At 38.0% G+C, this 18,237-nt stretch overlaps 1 protein-coding gene across 1 annotated transcript in view; it reads right to left on the bottom strand.

Annotated features, from left to right (window-relative positions):
* Positions 1-18,237, bottom strand: part of LOC141406636 (cilia- and flagella-associated protein 61-like) — a 46,115-nt gene that overhangs the window by 4,391 nt on the left and 23,487 nt on the right. Inside the window, exons 12-15 of the mRNA XM_073992468.1 lie at positions 8,720-8,953; positions 8,080-8,654; positions 7,857-8,020; positions 7,529-7,783 (exon numbers count right to left, since the gene is read on the bottom strand). Coding sequence (XP_073848569.1) covers positions 7,529-7,783; positions 7,857-8,020; positions 8,080-8,654; positions 8,720-8,953 — 1,228 coding nt within the window. The remainder of the gene's footprint in view (positions 1-7,528; positions 7,784-7,856; positions 8,021-8,079; positions 8,655-8,719; positions 8,954-18,237) is intronic.

The following is an 18,237-nucleotide window of genomic DNA, read 5'->3' as shown; positions in this document are numbered from 1 at the left end:
TTTCCCCCTTTCCCAATAAGACAACTTCTGGCGAAAACCTTTCTTATGCCGGGTTTGATATATGGATCGGAACTCTACATATACTGCGATTCCGTGAGTAGAAGAAAGTTAAACGTGGCTTTTAATACCATCTTTCGTTACGAGTTTGGTCCCAGCAAAAATTCGGATCCATTAGACATTACGTAACCCATTACAAAGTAATGTAAACAAGCTTCTTTTCCCATTACAAGTAATCTGAAAAGTAATGGGATACTTCTTAAAAAAATTACAAGGCGAACCTACTTACTTTGGTCCTGATTAAGTAATGAGGACGGTGGCACAGTGAGTGTGTGTCCGACTATAAATCCTAGGGTTGTGTGTTCAACGCTCACTGTCGGCACGCGAGTTTTTTTAATTAAAAAATAACAGTTCGTGGTGCACATGTGCACTGCACATTTAAGTTCTTAAGCAACCCTTAACGTTCGTGTGCGTGGCATAGTATGTAGTGTCTTTGGCTAGAAATCAGAGGGTTTGTGTGTTCAACTCGCACAGCGAGCGAAATAAAATAAAGTAAAATAAAAGTAAGAAGAAGAGTGATCAAATTAAAAAAAAAATCTACATCAACTGTTCTAAAAATAGAATTTTTTCAACTTACTTTTCAACTTCTAGTGGAAGAGAATAACTAGTTATTCTAGTGGCCATAAAATAAGTACAAACTGAGTGCGACATGCCCTTGTAAAAATAATGGGGAAGAAAGGGGGTTTGCGAGTAGTTACGGCTGCCAAAAATCCCTTACAAAACCCATGATTTTGGGAGGACGATTTTCGGTATTTTGAAGGTTGTGGCCTCAAGATCCCACCGAAATGGCTGGAGGTAAAAGCATTTCTGACTGAAATTGACAGTACAGTCAAACTTCTCTATAACGAATTTTTCTCCATTACGAATAAATATTGAAAACACAACTTTTTCCCACCCATTTTCACCTCTGTATAGCGAATTTTCCTATAACGATTATTTCTCTATAACCAAGCTTTTTTAATGCAAAACTTATTTATCAACGCTCTTAGAATAAAAATTTTGTTCAAATTACTTTAAATTCCCAATGACTACTATGCATAGTTTCATTTCACAATTTGCCAGGTTTCTCTATAACGATTTTTCTCTATAACGTAGTAATTCGTCGGTCCTCAACTGCTACGTTATAGAGAAGTTCGACTGTATATATATTCGCGTTTTGGTATAGCCTTCATATAAGGGTACCACCCGATTTAAGATTTTTTTGAAGATATTAGTCACATTTTGCTGCCTAATCGGTTGTACCATAACACCTGTTTCTAAGAGGAAATGTTTAGGAACAACAGCAAAAGTATGGCATGTTCGGAGGCCAGAACTTCCAAGCAAATGTAAAACCAAAGATAGCAGCCCTATCACCGAACTAGGTATCGTTGGTCTAATCTACCATCGATTACTGAAATTTCACTGATTCGAGTATTTACAAAGAGAAAAAATGATCGGAATTATTTGATGACGAATAAACGCTACGTTAAACGGATACGATTTGCACAATGGAATGTGATGACGCTTTATCAAACTGGAAAATTCGCCGAATTATCAAGAGAATGTGACAGATTAAATATTAGTGTTTGCGGTCTGAGCGAAGTAAGATGGAACTCCAGCGGAGAAGTCCGGAACAATAAAGGTGATGTACTGTTATATTCTCGTATGTCGAACCAGGATGATCCACATATTAGAGGTGTAGGCATATTCTTAAAAAAAGCAGCGTACAAGGCACTTATAAATTGGAAAGGTATCTCCGAAAGAATTATTACAGCCACCTTAAGAACAAAATGCAATAATATAACAGTAATTCAGTGCTATGGCCCTACGGAGGAGAGTGATCTCACTGAGAAAGAGTGTTTTTACAGTCAGTTGAGCAGTGTACTGACAAATATACCTAAGAAAAACATAATATTACTACTTGGGGATTTTAACGCTCAAATAGGCTCAAACATTGATGGTTTTGAACATGTAATTGGGGCTCATGCGCTAGGAAATCGCAACATAAACGGGGAATTGCTGTTAGAGTTGTGTATGAACTTTGACCTAAAGATTGGTGGTTCGTTATTCCCCCATAAGCAGAAACATAAAACAACATGGAAAGCACCTAGTGGAAATTACGAAAATCAAATAGACCACATATGTATCTCAAAGAGATGGTGCAACATATTATGCGATGTTCGTAACAAAAGAAGCGCAGAAATTACCTACTTTTAGCGGAGATAAAACTAAAATTATTTTATAAACATAATAATCAATCACCTCAGGTGAGAAAATTTGATATTGAAAAACTAAAAATGAGCCAAACGAAAAGTATATTTTCAAACAAAGTGAGAGAAATAAACATAAATACCAATGAAACACTGGAAGAAAAATGGAAGCGGTTTAAAGACAAGATGACAGATATATGCAAGGAAGTCTTAGGATTCAAGAAACGGCAACAAGATGCGGAGTGGATGACCAATCTCTCCTGGGATCTTATCGACAAAAGGAAGAACCTAAAGCTTAAAATGCTCAATGAACAGGAAGAATACAAAGCAACATATAAACAATTGAGTAAGGAAATAAAGAAACAGATAAAACGAGACAAACGACATTACTACAATACAATGGGTAGTGAGGCCCAAAATGCAGCAAACAGTGGACACACTAAAGAGCTATACAATGTCATTAGAAAGCTAAGTGGAAAAGCTACTTCTCAGACTAATCGTACTCCGGTAGAAGACGAAACGGGATGTCTTGTTACAGCAAAAGACGACCAAATAAAAATTTGGAAAAGGCATTTCGAAAAAACCTTGAATATTAGTCAACATCATCAGGAACAATTTCACATATATAGATCCCATCCATCAAACCCGCAAATTAATATTGAAAATCCTACGCGAAATGAAATTAAAGAAGCTATTGATAGCCTAAAAAATGGAAAAGCCCCCGGAAATGACGGTATACCATCAGAATGTTATAAGGCATGCAGCACAATAATGGCGGATACATTATTTCCTCTATTCAAACAAATATGGGTGGAAGAAAGTATCCCTATGGACTGGAAAGAGTCAATAATAGTAAAACTCCATAAAAAGGGTCCTAAGACTAAATGTGGTAACTGGAGAGGCATATCGTTGCTACCATCAATATTACAGATATTCAACAAAATAATATTGAACAGAATAGCAGATCCCTTGGAAAAAATTCTACGAAAAAACCAAGCAGGATTCAGAGCTGGTAACTCATGCATAGATCATATATGCACAACCAGGATTATAATTGAGCAATCGATTGAATACAATGCAAGTTTGTATCTGGCCTTCGTTGATTACGAGAAAGCATTCGATGCCATTAATAGAAGCTATATCTGGGAAGCACTCTCATCAAAAGGAATACCCAAGAAAATTGTGAATATCATAGAAAAAAGCTACGAGGGAACAACGTCTAGAGTCTTGCACGATGACAATGTGAGTGAAGCCTTCGTTACCACCAGTGGAGTACGTCAAGGCTGTACACTATCACCTTTACTCTTTATAACAGTTCTTGACACAATATTCGAAAACCTAGATTCCGCCCCAACTGGTATTAATTGGAGAATGTTTGACAAACTTGGTGATTTGGAATATGCAGACGACGCCGTATTACTGACAACAACATTTTCGGATATGCAGACCAAGTTAAATGCACTATCTGAGGAGTCTCTCAAAATCGGGCTTAGGATAAACTGCGGAAAAACAAAGACGATGAGAGTCAACGCAAACAATAATACCCCGTTTAAAATCTATGACAATGAAATTGAAAATGTAGACCGATTCGAATACCTCGGTAGCATTTTATCTATATCGGGAGGAACAATTGAAGACGTTGAAAGCCGCATACGAAAAGCGCAAGGTACTTTTGCGTCTCTTGCTAATATCTGGTCTTCGGAAACGATAGATCTAAAAACAAAAATAGACATTTTCAATGCGTGTGTAAAATCTACACTATTATATGGCTCCGAAACTTGGCTCGTCACCAGCAGCATCACTAACAAATTGCAGGTTTTCATAAACAGATGCCCTCGTAGACTTTTGAAAATATGGTGGCCGCAAACCATATCTAATGAGCGACTGTGGATAGTTACAAGGCAGCATGGAATAGGATCCGATATGACCAGAAGAAAATACGGTTGGCTTGGTCATACTTTAAGGAAAAGCGAGGACGAAATTTCCCACTCGGCACTTAGATGGAATCCACAAGGACGTCGCAATAGAGGCAGACCAAGAACTACATGGAGAAGAACAATCATGTCAGAAACTAATCAAACTCTTGATCAATTACAGTATTTAGCGAACGATAGAAACACATGGCGAAACTTTGTAAATAGACTAAGTTTGTAATATGTAAATCATTTATAAACATGTCATAATAATAATAATAATAATCGGTTGTTAATTGGAATTTTGTGTTCTCTGAAGATAGAAAACTTTTTCGCAAAAAACTATCCATGTACATATATCCGGCCCTAATAGGTAGAAAACCTCAACTCATAAACGTATCAAGATAAATAGATTATCATCAGTTAAGATATTCTGCTCTTCCAAGGAATAAGTTTGTAAAGTGGGGGAAGAGCTTCGTACTTTCATGAACGAAAGGAAACTAACTGTTGCTATTTACTTCAATCCAGTTCGTGGTGGAGGGTATAAACAGTTCGGCCCAGCCGAACTTAATACCTTTCTTACTTGATCATAATGGCGCGGAAGGTCTACGAGTGTCGTAGTCACATAAGTGACTATACATCCCCTAACTTAACCTAACCTATCTTTCTTAATAATATTGACAAGAAAAAGTTTAATGTCGTAGTAATGGCATCGATCATAAGTTCTGTATGGGGTTTGAACGTTCTCAAAGGCTAACAAGGCTCGGCTGTTCAAGGAGCGCTAAAGATTCAAATCGTCAACTAAGGATTTTTATTCCAAGACTCTCCCCTGGATTTGCTGCCAGGCCAGTTTTTTCACGACTCCGACTCCGAGTCGACTCCGAGGGTAAATTCCTATACCATTAAAAATGGCATCAATACTACAAAACTACAGAACATATTCATATATATATTATTTGTACTGAATCTTATATTGAAATATAGCAATAAAATACAACTTAGAAAGTCTTAGTCAGTTTTACCTTTCCCGAGTATATTCTAGATGGAACTTTTCCCCGTGCGAGAATCTTTACGCCTTCAAAATATGGGAAAATGAAGGGAAATACAAATCGAAAAACTGCATGCCGCCAAAATCATAAGCAATTCATGACGAGGATTTAAAAATGCTGTAAGCCAACATTTTACAGTGCTTCTGGAGCCTTAATGATGATCCCCAGTTGAAAAGCCATATTTCGTAAAACTTTTTTTGGTAGATTTTTTTCTTCATTTAAAGGAGTATAACTTAATATGCTCCCTGAATTTTTTGTTGAAAAATATAAGCGAAGTTTTTTGACAAATCGCCGTCTACGAAAACCTGTTTTTATAAAAGCGTTTTGTGGTGCCAACTCTAGCTCGAAAACTAATAAACCGTTTGTATATATTTTGTAGGCTTATCAAGGACATACAAATCTAGTCCAATATCCATCCATTTCGTAACAAGTTTTAGATTTTACTGAAGCGGTGGACAAAAAAAGTCAGAATTTTAATTTTTGGTTTAAAAAACTGACGTTTTTGATCATAAGGCGGGCAAAAAAATGAAAAATAAACTCGATCAACGAATTTCTAGATTTTGATGTCCTTACTAGATTTTTATGGAATAAAGATTTTATCTAATCATATGTAAAAGCTCTTCAAAATATAATACATGAATATCAGGTTGTAAAAAATCATAATCATAATAACCAGCCGTATTTCATACATATGTAATAACTAGACAGCGGAGTTTTATGCAAACCCTATATTTCAATAATAGGTATGTAAACAATTTCTGAAAGTAAAAGGAATGGAGAAAGAAAATGTTAAAAAAGGATTTATATAAATTTAAATTTTTCTGAAAGAAAGGGCGCTTTTTAGGCCATTCCTGAAAGAAAGGGTGCTTCTATAGACCATACCTGAAAGAAATGGTGCTTCTATAGTCCCTTTCTGAAAGAATGGGTGCTTCTGCAGATTCTTTCCTGAAAGAAAACTTGCTTCTATAGACCTTACCTGAAAGAAATGGCGCTTCTATAGACTCTTCCTTAAAGAAAATGTGCTCACAGAGATCGTTTCTGAAATAAAGGTTGCTTCCAGATAACCATTCTAAAAGAAAGGGTGCTTCCAGAGACCCATTCTCAAATGGGCGCTTCTATAGACCCTGTATGTAAGATAGGGTGCTTCTATAGAACATTTCTCGCCTATAAAGAATACATTCAGTTCGTCTATAGAGACTCCCTTCCGATCGTCTATAAAGACTCCCTTCCGCTCGTCTAAACCGACAAATTTCAGGTGGAAAGTTGTATACCCCCAACGAAAGCTTAATACAAAATTTCAGCCATTTCAATGTGATGTTGAAGCCACAACCTTCAAAATATCGGAAATCGGGAGGTACCGTTCTATAAGGGCTATATGAAGGCGTGGACCTATGCGGACAAATTTCAGGTGTAAAGTTTCATACCCCCAACGAAGACTTAATACCAAATTTCAGTCATTTCGGTGGGATATTCAGATCACAAATCTTTGCATATGTTTTTGCATATGTTAATTTTATGCAAATATGTCAAAATATGCCTAATTCATTTTATTTAGTGATAAAACGAGTTTCTGTCTAATCAGATTATCTCTACGACCATCCTAACTTATACGAAATGTACGGAAATACATAAACATACGGATTTTTTGTGAGAAATTTTCACCCCTAGACCTTGACTTCCATTTGGTGTCACAGTGCAATCAGTAGGATATCCGAAGAGAACACAATGTCTTTCGAGTCTAACAGGTCCTTTAATAGAAGACAAGGCTGAGAAACCAAAACGCAAGATGAAAAAACCAGTACACCTTTGTGAGAAAACCAATAGGTCTTCTGACAAGAGACTTGTAGGGCTTATATAGAAGACGCAAAATGTTCAATTATAACTCGATTGTTATACAACTTTACTTTTGCTTGCAAGAAATTAAAGGATTAATTGGACGAACAAATATTTTCCTCATGAATTTTGTAATCAAAATAGAGTTGAAAAAGTCTAGACTTCAAAGGATAGTAAATATCCTGTGAATCGTCCTCTAACTACCGTTCGCCTATATGTTTTCTTATAGATTTCTTTTCAAATTCATAATGTTTTTTGAAAAAAATTTGGTGTGCCGAATTTAGTTTTATATTTCTATAATGTAAAAAAAATTGCCCGGAGTCGGAGTCGAGTTATTTTTTTCGACTCAGACTCCGACTTCAGCAAAATTGCTCGACTCAGACTCGTAGACTCCGAAACCCTGGTTATTACATTGACGTTTTCAAGGAAAACGTGGTTAAAGCATTCAAAATAACTATAACTGATTTTAGGGCGTTCAAATACCTACCTTCTTTGTTACAATGACAATTTCTTCGATCATCCCATGTTCATTGAGCCGGACACGACTAAAGTCGCCATTCGAATAAGTCACTAAGGGGAAGCCATATTCATTGTCCAAATGATTTGCCAAATAGCGTTTCGGCGTAGTCACCTTAAAGAAATAATGATCCATGGGTAGTTGGGCTTGAAAGAGATTTGGTTTGGAAAATTTGTGTTCTCGGAGGGAAATGTCAGGTATCTGGAGTTCCAAGGCAGAGATTATCTGAAGTTGATTAGAAAAACGATGAATGATTTATAATATATTTAATTTATAAATGTATTTATGGTTTGGTTACCTTTTCAGCTGCCTCTTGTGGACTGACAAAACGATATTGATGATTGGGTTCGCTGCAATGTTTGACAAAATTTCCAATGGCATAGACGCATTGATCGGATGTTTGATAATTGTCATTTATCAAAACATAGGAACCCTCAGTATCCAGTTCAGCTTCTTCCAGAACTGAAAGAAAGCACATGTTAATGATTACATCGGAAATTAAATATGTAACCTTCACATACCCTCCAGCATATCATCGCTTATGTATTTCTCCCAAAAACTTGCAAAGAATTCACACTGCAGAGATAATGTCTCTTCACCAAAGAATCTTAAAAATTCCACACTTTCGATAACTGTTGCATCTTGCGAACAATGAATCTCCGATATATTCATTCTCTCGTATATGATTACACCTAAGTCTTCAACCATTTCTCGGAGAATTCCTTCTATGCGCACATCAATACTGGAATCATTTAACATTAGACCCATTTGTAAATTGGCTACCTCATGAGGCATAACCAGACTTATGAATTTCCCCTCCACGCCATGTTTCAACAAGAAGTTGATAAACTCAAAGGCCCTTACATGAAGTCCGTAAACCACAATAGTCGGACTTTGTGTGACATTATCTCTAAACATTCTCAACTGATGGTAGAATAACAATTTATCAAAACGACTATTGATTTCTATGTAATTTGCTGGCCGTTGATCGGCATCAAGTATTCCCCTTGGTATACCATATTCCGTGTGACACATGAGTAACAAAGTTTCATAATAAATTTCACATTCTGACTCCAGTTTGACCAGGTGATTATCTCTGTTGGGAAATTAAACATTTTATCTTTGATATGTTTTAAGCATTATTGGGAGCATAGAACTTACGTATCAATTGCCTTAACTTTACCGCTCACAAATCGTATCCAATTCCTGATATCCATACGTTCGGTAACATCTCGAACAAAAGCATCACAATTGCGATAATTTGCCCAACAATCTTCATCATTCTCACAGGTATCACATCGAAAAGAACTTTCATATTCAGCTTCCATAACGCCCGGATTGCAAATAATAGTTATGCGGGCATGAGGCAAACAATTGGAATTGTCTGAAATATTTCTAGGAGGATAGAGAATTATTACAAATTGGACAATTAGTATGGGATAATTAAAGTGTTTCTGAAGCATTTTTAAGTCTTCTAACTATGGGGAGAAAATATAACTACATATTTAATCCAAACTTCTTCTACCCAAGGTTGTCGTAGGAGATGATAGATAGGTTCTGAAAGATAAAAGGTCCTGACCGACCACTTACTCTACAACAGTTTATGAAAATATTCTTTGCTTCACTAACTCCATTTCAGCCGCTAAATCCGTTCCTTAGTCCTAAAGGCCTCCGCCACGAAAACTTTTTAAAGAAAGTAGAGAAGAGAAACTCTTTTTGAGCAAGAAAATGAGAGGAATGAACAAGTAAGAACGGCGTTAAGTTCGGCCGAGCCGAACTTGTTATACCCTCCACCACAAGTTGTATTGAAGTAAAATGGAATAATTAGTTTCCTTTCGTGTATGAAGAAGACTTAATACTAAATTTCAGCAATTTCGGTAAAACAATGTGAGGCACCATTCTATGGGCGCTATTTCAAAACGTCGATCTATACCGACAAATTTCTGACGGAAAGTTTTTAGGCTCAAAGAAGACTAAATACCAAATTTCCTATATTTCGGTAAGAGAATGTGGCTAAAAATTAAAAAATACCGAAAATCAAGAAGTACGCTTCTATGGGGATATAGGAAGAGGTGGACCTATACTGCTAATACTCTTCTGGAATAATTTATAACTCTTGGAAGACGAAATAACGAATTTCAGCCATTTCGGTTGGATATTGACGTCACAATCTTCAGTATTACGAAAATCGGGAGGTACCGTTCTATGGGGGCTACATCGAAACGTGGACCTATACCGACGAATTTTAGTCAGAAATGGGGCAATATGAGCGTGGACCTGTACAGACACATATCACATTGAAGACTAAATACCAAATTTCAGCCATTTTGGTGGAATATTGAAGACACAACCTTCAAAATACGAAAAATCGGGAGGTCCTTTCCATGTGGGCTATATGAATTCGTGGACCTATACCGACAAATTAAAAGGGGAAGTTTGAGTACCCCCAACGAAGTCTAAATACCAAATTCCAGCCACTTCGGTGGAAAATTGAGGCCACAACGTTCAAAATAGGGAAAATCGGGAGGTACCGTTCTATGGGGGCTATATGAAGGCATGGACCGATACCGATAAAGTTCTGAGGGAAAGTTTTATACCACCAACGTAGACTAAGTACCAAATTTCAGCCATTTTGGTAGGATAATGAAGCCACAACCTTCAAAATATCGAAAATCGGGAGGTACCGTTCTATGGGGGCTACATGAAGGTGTGGACCGATACCGACAAAACTCTGGGGGAAAGTTTTATACCCCTAAAGAAGGCTACGTACCAAATTTCAGCCATTTTGGTAGGATAATGAAGCTAAAACCTTAAAAATACCGAAAATCGGGAGGTACCGTTCTATGGGGGCTATATGAAGGTGTGGACCGATACCGACAAAATTCTGGGGAAAGTTTTATACCCCTAAAGAAGACTACGTACCAAATTTCAGCCATTTTGGTAGAATAATAAAGCTAAAACCTTAAAAATACCGAAAATCGGGAGGTACCGTTCTATGGGGGCTATATCAAAACGTGGACCGATATATCCCATTTTCAATACCAACCATCCTGCAAGTAATAAAAACTTCGGTACCAAATTTTGACTCCCTATCTTTAAAATTGCGAGCTGATCTTGATTTCAACAGACTGACGGACGGACAGACGGACATGGTCAAATCGACATAGAATTTTATGCTGATCAATAGTATATATACTTTATAGGGTCTCCGACGAATATTTCGATGTGTTACAAACGGAATGACAAATTTAATTATACCCTCCATATGGTGGAGGGTATAAAAATATCAGAGAGGGAAGATATCGGAATGTAGGATAGTCATATAAATAAATAAATAAAATCCTAACAAATTGCTAAACATTTCAATCAGAAGTTCTGTAGATCAATCCCAGATCAGATCACTTTTCAGCCACTCACTAAAATTCCACCAACGTTATCTGAGTATTTTTGCTATGAAAACCTAGACTACAAGAATTTGGCTGCACTCATTGTAGTAAGGCAAGCATCCCCCTGCATGTTCGTCTGAACTAATATAATTCGTCTCCTGATTCATTCATCCAGCGAAAATCCGGGTAAACACCAAATTCTTGAAAATCAGTCCAAGTCCATTCTTGAAAATCAGTCCAATCAGGAAACAAGGACAACCAGACACAAGTTACATATTTAAGGAGGACATTAAAATTATTCAAGACGATTTTTAAAAATCGTTAAGTTCGGGAGGACCGAACTTTTTATACCTTAAAATATTCAGAACTAAATTGGAATAATTAGTTTCTTTCCTTCCCACAATTTTAGGTGAAGAAGTTTTTAAACCACGGATATTCCAAATTTCTAAATTATGTTAGAAATGCCAATTGGACGGTTACTCAGTTTTGTGACCACGGGGAAACTCAATTGTCAAATGCAGGTAGTTCGATAAAAAAATTATAAAATCCTACAGGCCGATCTCAATTTTGTCATAAGTAGCAAAGATACTTGAGGCGTTACTCCTATACAGATACAGAACATGTTAGCTGGTTGATTATCATCAACATGGGTTACGGAAGCAGCATAGTACTACAACAGTACTGCACGTCATTTCCACACGTATTAGGGGAGGTTCCAACAAACAGTGATGGCAGCTTTAGACCTGACTAAAACTTTTGATACGGTCAGCTGTGCTAAGTTGTTCGACGATGTTAAGAATACTATACTCCGCCATTGTTTGAAATTTTTGCTGACCAACTATATGTGTGATCGCCAGTAATATATAGAATTCAGAAACAAGAAGTCCAAACCCCGTAGAGCTGGTGTATTTTCCAAGGGGGTGTGTGTGATATCTCCGGAGATGTTTAACCTCTACCTTACTGAAATTCCACATCCACCAGACGGCATAAAGATCGTAATGTATGTCAATGATTGCACGGTCTTGGCGTCGGGTCCTTTTGTGGATGACAAATATATATGATAGATTAAGTCTCTACATTTCTGATATTTGCAGCTAAATCTATTGCCACACTGTTGACTACCTGGACGGCTGAAATGAGACTCCCCTGAACATATACATAGGTCGATGGTGTCCTGATTTCCACTACTAACTACACCAAGTTAATTGGTGTAATGTTCAATAACATGTTTAACTCATCCACAGCTAATTGCGACAAGATCAGAAGTAGGAACAATGTACTCCAGTCGCTGGTCGGCAGCACTTGGGTGCTTGAAAGGAAACCGGGTGGACGGCAACACTTGGTGTGCTGACAAAGAGACCTTGTTCACCTCTTCTAAAGCAATAAGCCGGTATGTGGTAAGCTAGGCTACAGTACAAAGATACAGTGTGAATGCTCTTTTCGCAGACCGCCCACGTCCAGAGTTGATAGCAGTGCTCCTATCTGTTCATACCCAGCAAAAAAATCCTTGCTAAATAATGGGGTTTTATAGTACTCATTGGCAGTAGTAACTAGTTACAAAACCCCCTATCAAACCTATTATTTTAACCAGGGCATGCCACAATTAATAACTAGTTATTCTACGATCACTAAAATAACAAGTTACTCTTTGGTCACTAGAAGTTGAAGAATAAGTTTAAAAACTTATGTTCTATTTTTAGAACATTTAAGTTGGATTTTTTTCAATTTCAACACACTTAATATTTATATACCCTCCACCATAATATGGAGGGTATAATTAAATTTGTCATTTCGTTTGTAACACATCGAAATGTTCATCGCAAACCCTATAAAGCATATATAAGGGTAAAATTGATAAGGGTAAAATTCTAAGTCGGTATAACCATGTCCGTCCGTTGAAATCAAGATGCAGCTCACAATGTTTATGATAGAGCTTTGTAATTTGGTACAGAAGTTTCTATTACTCCTAGGATGTTTGGTATTGCAAATGGGCTATATCGGTCCACGTTTTGATATAACCCCATAGAAGGGTACCACCCGATTTTCGGTATTTTGAAGTTTTTAGCCTCATTATCACACCGAAATGACTGAAATTTTGTACTTAGTCTTCGTTGGGGATATAAAACTTCCCCCAGAAGTTTGTCGGTGGAGGTCCACGTCTTAATATAGCCCCCATAGAACGGTACCTCCCGATTTTCGGTATTTTGAAGGTTGTGGCCTCAATATTCCTCAGGAAGGGCTGAAGTTTGGTATTCAGTCTTCCTTTGGAGTATAAAAGTTTCCCCCAGAAATTTGCCGGTGCAGGTCCACGCCTTAATATATCCCCCATTGAACGGTACCTCCAGATTTTCGGTATTTTGAAGGTTGTGACCTCAATATTCCACCGGAATAGCTGAAATTTAGTATTTAGTCTTCGTGAGGGGGTATAAAACTTCCCTCCAGAAATTTGTCGGTGCAGGTCTACGCCTTAATATATCCCCCATAGAACCGTACGTCCAAATTTTCGGTATTTTGAAGGTTGTGGCCTCAATATCCCACCTAAATGGCTGAAATTTGGTATTTAGTCTTCATTTGGGGTATAAAAGTTTGCGGATGAAATTTTTCGGTATTGTTCAACGCCTTCATATATATTCAGTCTTCGTTCGGGGTATAAAACTTTGCCATAGAATTTTGCGGGTACAGGTGTACGCCCTAATACAGCCCCCATATACCGGTACCTCCCGATTTTCGGTACTTTGAAGGTTGTGGACACAATAACAAGTCCGGTCCGGCCGAACTTAACGCCCTTTTTACCTGTTTTATTTTATTTCACTCCCTGCTGATTTGGATCATGCGAACTTTTAATTTGTAGCCGACACGCTCCGTGTCACCGTACTCATAACTTAGTAAGGATTAATATAAATAGTTATTTTTGTTTACATTACTTTGTAATGGGTTAAATAATGACTAACGGATCCAAATTTTTGCTGGGTATTGGTAGATGGCGTCTTGTTTAAGTCAGCTATTTGCGGCAAGATCAGAAGTAGACACGAGGACCTCAAGTCGCTGGCTGGGAGAACTTTATGAGCTGACAAATAAACCTTCTTGATGCCAGTGGTAATCTATGCGGCGCCAATGTGGTTGGTAGGCAAATGTTAGCGCTACACAGTGGTAGAATATGCAAACATGCATGAATACCTCTCTGAGCACTGTAGACCATCTTCATAAGCAGGCGAAGATTTTACCGGTGCATTAGCACAATAGGATATTATCGATGCAGTACCTGCTTGGTTGTTAACGCCGTGCACCCTGCCACAATCTTGTAGACAGGTATCTCCAAACGTACAAAATCGAGCTTCTAGATCAGCGAGGTTATCAGGCAGGCTTGGATAACATCATCCCACATTCATCGCAGCAGAAGAATACCAGCTGGCAAGACAAACACGAGATCCGGGCTACGTCGCCTCAAGTCGTATTGGTTTGACTTAACAGCACGATACCTAACACATGCATGTGGATATGTACTGCACGATACTCTACATTTGTTTAATTTTGCGGACGCAGTCTGTCCAGGTGGGGTGCCACCGACATTTCCTGAGTATTTCAGCCATGTAAAACTTCTCTACAAAAGTGGTGTCTTAGACACGCTGTAGCATATAACTCAATCCAAAAATGGATTCAAAGATGGTCGATGTCAGTGTAGAGAAAGTCATTGGTGGCCAAGCACGCTTTGACTCCGGCCTTGTTGCTCGTTGGAGGGGGGGATTCACATATCCACCATTTCTCAATACCATCAAGCCACAGGAAACATACATTTTTTCGTGCTTGTGAGTGAGGGAACAATTGGAAATGAATAAATTACTATGGAAACGGAAACGACGGTTGATGAAATAGGAAAAGGAAATCGGTTGAAAATTTTTTTTTTCTCGAGACTGCTGATCTAGTGGAATCTGCCAAAAGGCATCCTTCAGATCTAAGGCAGTAATAAATTCGGCTTTGGGTAACCTACTCAGTATACCATCAATGTGAGGAAGAGGGTATGCGTCACCAACGGTGACAGAATTCAACTTACGACTATCCAGGCACAGTCTATTTTTCCCAGGCTTTCGGTGGAGAACCACTGGCGAGGACCACGCACTGTTAGATTCCTCTATGACTCCAAGCTCTAACATGCGGTCTAACTCGGCATAAATTAGCTTTTCAATAGCCGGAGAAACAGGGAAATGCCTCTGTTTGATCGGCCTAGCTGTACCTGTGTCAATAGAGTGCTGGAGAACATGGGTTCTTCCAAGTCCTTGCTTGGCAAAGGATGGAAACAAACTAATAATCTTTTCAAGATGATACTTTTGGGAAGCACTAAGTGTAACCTGAGGAGCTAATTCGGAAACCCATGATACACTGTCGGATACGTAATCTTTAGTGACCAGACCCTGAGGCAAAAGATCGAATAAGTTCCAAAAGTCAACGCCAAGGAACAAATCCCTATCTAGGCTGGGAATAATAAAAATAGAAATGTCTTTCTCAGATCCCTTAAATGAAATTTTCGTATCAACATATCCTACCACATCTTGACTATTTCCATCGGCCGTTCGTACTGAAGATCTCAAAGCTTTATATGGTTTCCCTGACTCCATGTAATTCCTGGCCAACTTCGATCCAATGCAACTTAATGAGGCACCTGTGTCCAATAGGCCTAGAAACCTTTCTCCAAAAAGTATAACCTCAGCACAAGGTCTGATGTCAGAAGGATTATCAAGAACGGAACACACAAACTTTTCTCTGAAACTCTTAACTCTCTTCCAAAAATGACGCATCCTATTAGCTGATCTAGTTGTTTTTACCTTAGGCTCGTCGTTGAATATCCTCCTCCTAGCTTCATTATATTCCCTAATACGAACATGCAAAGGTTTGAATATATGTGAATACTCATTGTTTACTATATCGGATTTATTCGTTGTTTCATTAATGAAGACCCTATTCAAATTATCGGATTTATTCGTTGTTTCATTAATGAAGACCCTATTCAAATTATCAATATCCGGTAAATTTTTTGGATATTGTACTCCTTCTCTTTTTAAGATTCTCATCCCACATCCTGCTTCTCTACTATCGGTGCACTCGCTTGTGCACTCGATTCCTAGTTTTTTGGATTGCACTTCTTGCAGTTTGGCTTATAGGTACCCGGATTGCCACACCCGTAACAAAATACGGTCCTATCAGCCAAACATTCCTGGTAACGATGACCAGATTGACGACAATTCCAACAAATGAAACCAACTGCCGATATTTGGTCGTTGGGGTCCAACCTCTGCTCCACGTCCTCGTCTACTACAAGCTCATCCAACTCGGAGACTCGTTTGGAGACCAAAGCTGACTTAGAGAACCCTAAACCCTGCTTGCGACGAAGGTCCTGCATGAAGAATTCTCTTCGTCTACAAATATTCCTCAGTTCCTGCAGTGATGTTATCTTCAAATTTAGTATTTCGTGCTGTATTTCCGGCAGCAAATTCCGTCTCAGCACTTCGACTAACATGCTACCAGAGAGAGGCTCCTTCAATCTGTCAGTAAGCTCCACAATTGACTCGTAAAAGTTGTCAAAACTTTCACCGTGCTTCTGCTTCCTGTCCCGTATTAGTTCCCTGATGTCTACATCTGACCTCGAATCGCTGTACTGCTGCCTCAAAGCCCTACAAAGACCATTCCAACAAACTGAGTCAACCGAACGATGGTAACGCCAAAACCAGTCTGCGGCTTTCCCTTCGAATAATGAGCTAACGTTTCGGCACAGAAGATCAAAATCCCCTTGAAGAGTCTGCGAAGTCAACGCTTCAATGCGATAAATGAAATTTTCCACGGATATACTACTCAAACTTCCGCTAAATTTGATTCTCCAATTGGAAATTATGTGCAATACCTTATCTGGTCTGGTTGTTAAGTCAGATGAGGAAGAATTGTTGGTAGAAGCATTGCCAGAACGACTCGTATTTAGCGGAACATTATTTTGATTTTGGGAGTTATTAAGTGAAATGCCAAATAAATCCCTAAATGTTTGTTCTTCTACAGCGGGTAGGGTGTTCATTTGAGGGGGCAACGGGTTCTGAGGTGGTCGATGATTTGCAGCAGGAGAAGTCGAATGGTTATTCAAATTCAACCTTGATAATTGGGACGTAACATTGGCCTGCACTAACCTCGATATCTGGTCATTCAAATCGGCTAACAGTTGTGCCTGCTTAGCAGATACAACAGAGGTTATCATTTCCTGTAATTCACTTGACCTAATGCTGACATGACTTTCAGTAACATTCGCAGAGGCAAGAGCTGCTGCGGCAGAAGCTGAAGCATCTTCAGGTACTCCGCCTTGGGGTACCTGAGAAGAACCAGATTTAGCCTGTGCTCTAGTAGTTATACCGGACGTACATGGAGTTTGCGGTTCAGACAACAATCTGCAGTTACACACCGGACAATATGGTCTAAGTTTCTCAGCCTTCGAAAGGCAAGATTTGTGGAAAGTGTGACCACAATTCGTCTTAACATATTGAGCCTTAGCAGATATCAACAAAGCACATGCTCCACACCGTGGCTGCGCATCATCCGAAATGTCCTCATCCTCACTTGTTCGTTGCAGGGCCATCACTAACAAAACAAAATTCCAATAAAAAATCCCTTAAGCACAACAACCAAGTAAATAAACAATATGTGTCTCAATTATAGAAGAAGGTACAAATTGCTGAAAATTCCTGCCGCGCAATAAGTGATAATTACAACCAAATGCTGGTGGTTTAGAAATTCAAAATAAGATAATCTACCTCCACAAGCAAATCTTAAAATAGTTATGAAATAAAGAAAAAATTTAAATATATGTATACTCGACTGAAAATATGATCCAAAATCAACAATAGGAATCAAATTCATCCAAATGAAAATTTCAAGAAATAAACCACTCTAATAAACCAACTAAATCCCATAGACAAAACCGGATCAAAATGTCTAAAAAAATACCAAGGAACTTTGAACAAGTTCTTCCTTCAAGAATGCAAATGAATTAGAAGGGAATAAAAATCCTCTAAGGAAACAATTCAAAACAATAACTTTCTCCTCTATTTCACTTCAAAAATTGAGAAGTATATTTAAGTAATTCATTCAAATCAATGAATAAAATTTAAACAAACAAAAAAAAAATATATGTTTAATATTACAATAAATAAAAAGAAATTCGGAATACCAAAATTTATAGACAGCTCTATCTGTTTGATCTCAAAAAAGAGTAAGCAAGGTTAATTTTAGCAAAAGCAACATTTGATTGACAGAATGATA

The sequence above is a fragment of the Musca autumnalis genome, unplaced genomic scaffold (assembly GCF_047663935.1).
Source record: "Musca autumnalis isolate F117 unplaced genomic scaffold, ASM4766393v1 scaffold_5, whole genome shotgun sequence".
Lineage (NCBI taxonomy): Eukaryota > Metazoa > Arthropoda > Insecta > Diptera > Muscidae > Musca > Musca autumnalis.
The sequence above is the reverse complement of the archived record's forward strand: the minus strand, read 5'-3'. Positions and strand labels throughout refer to the sequence as shown.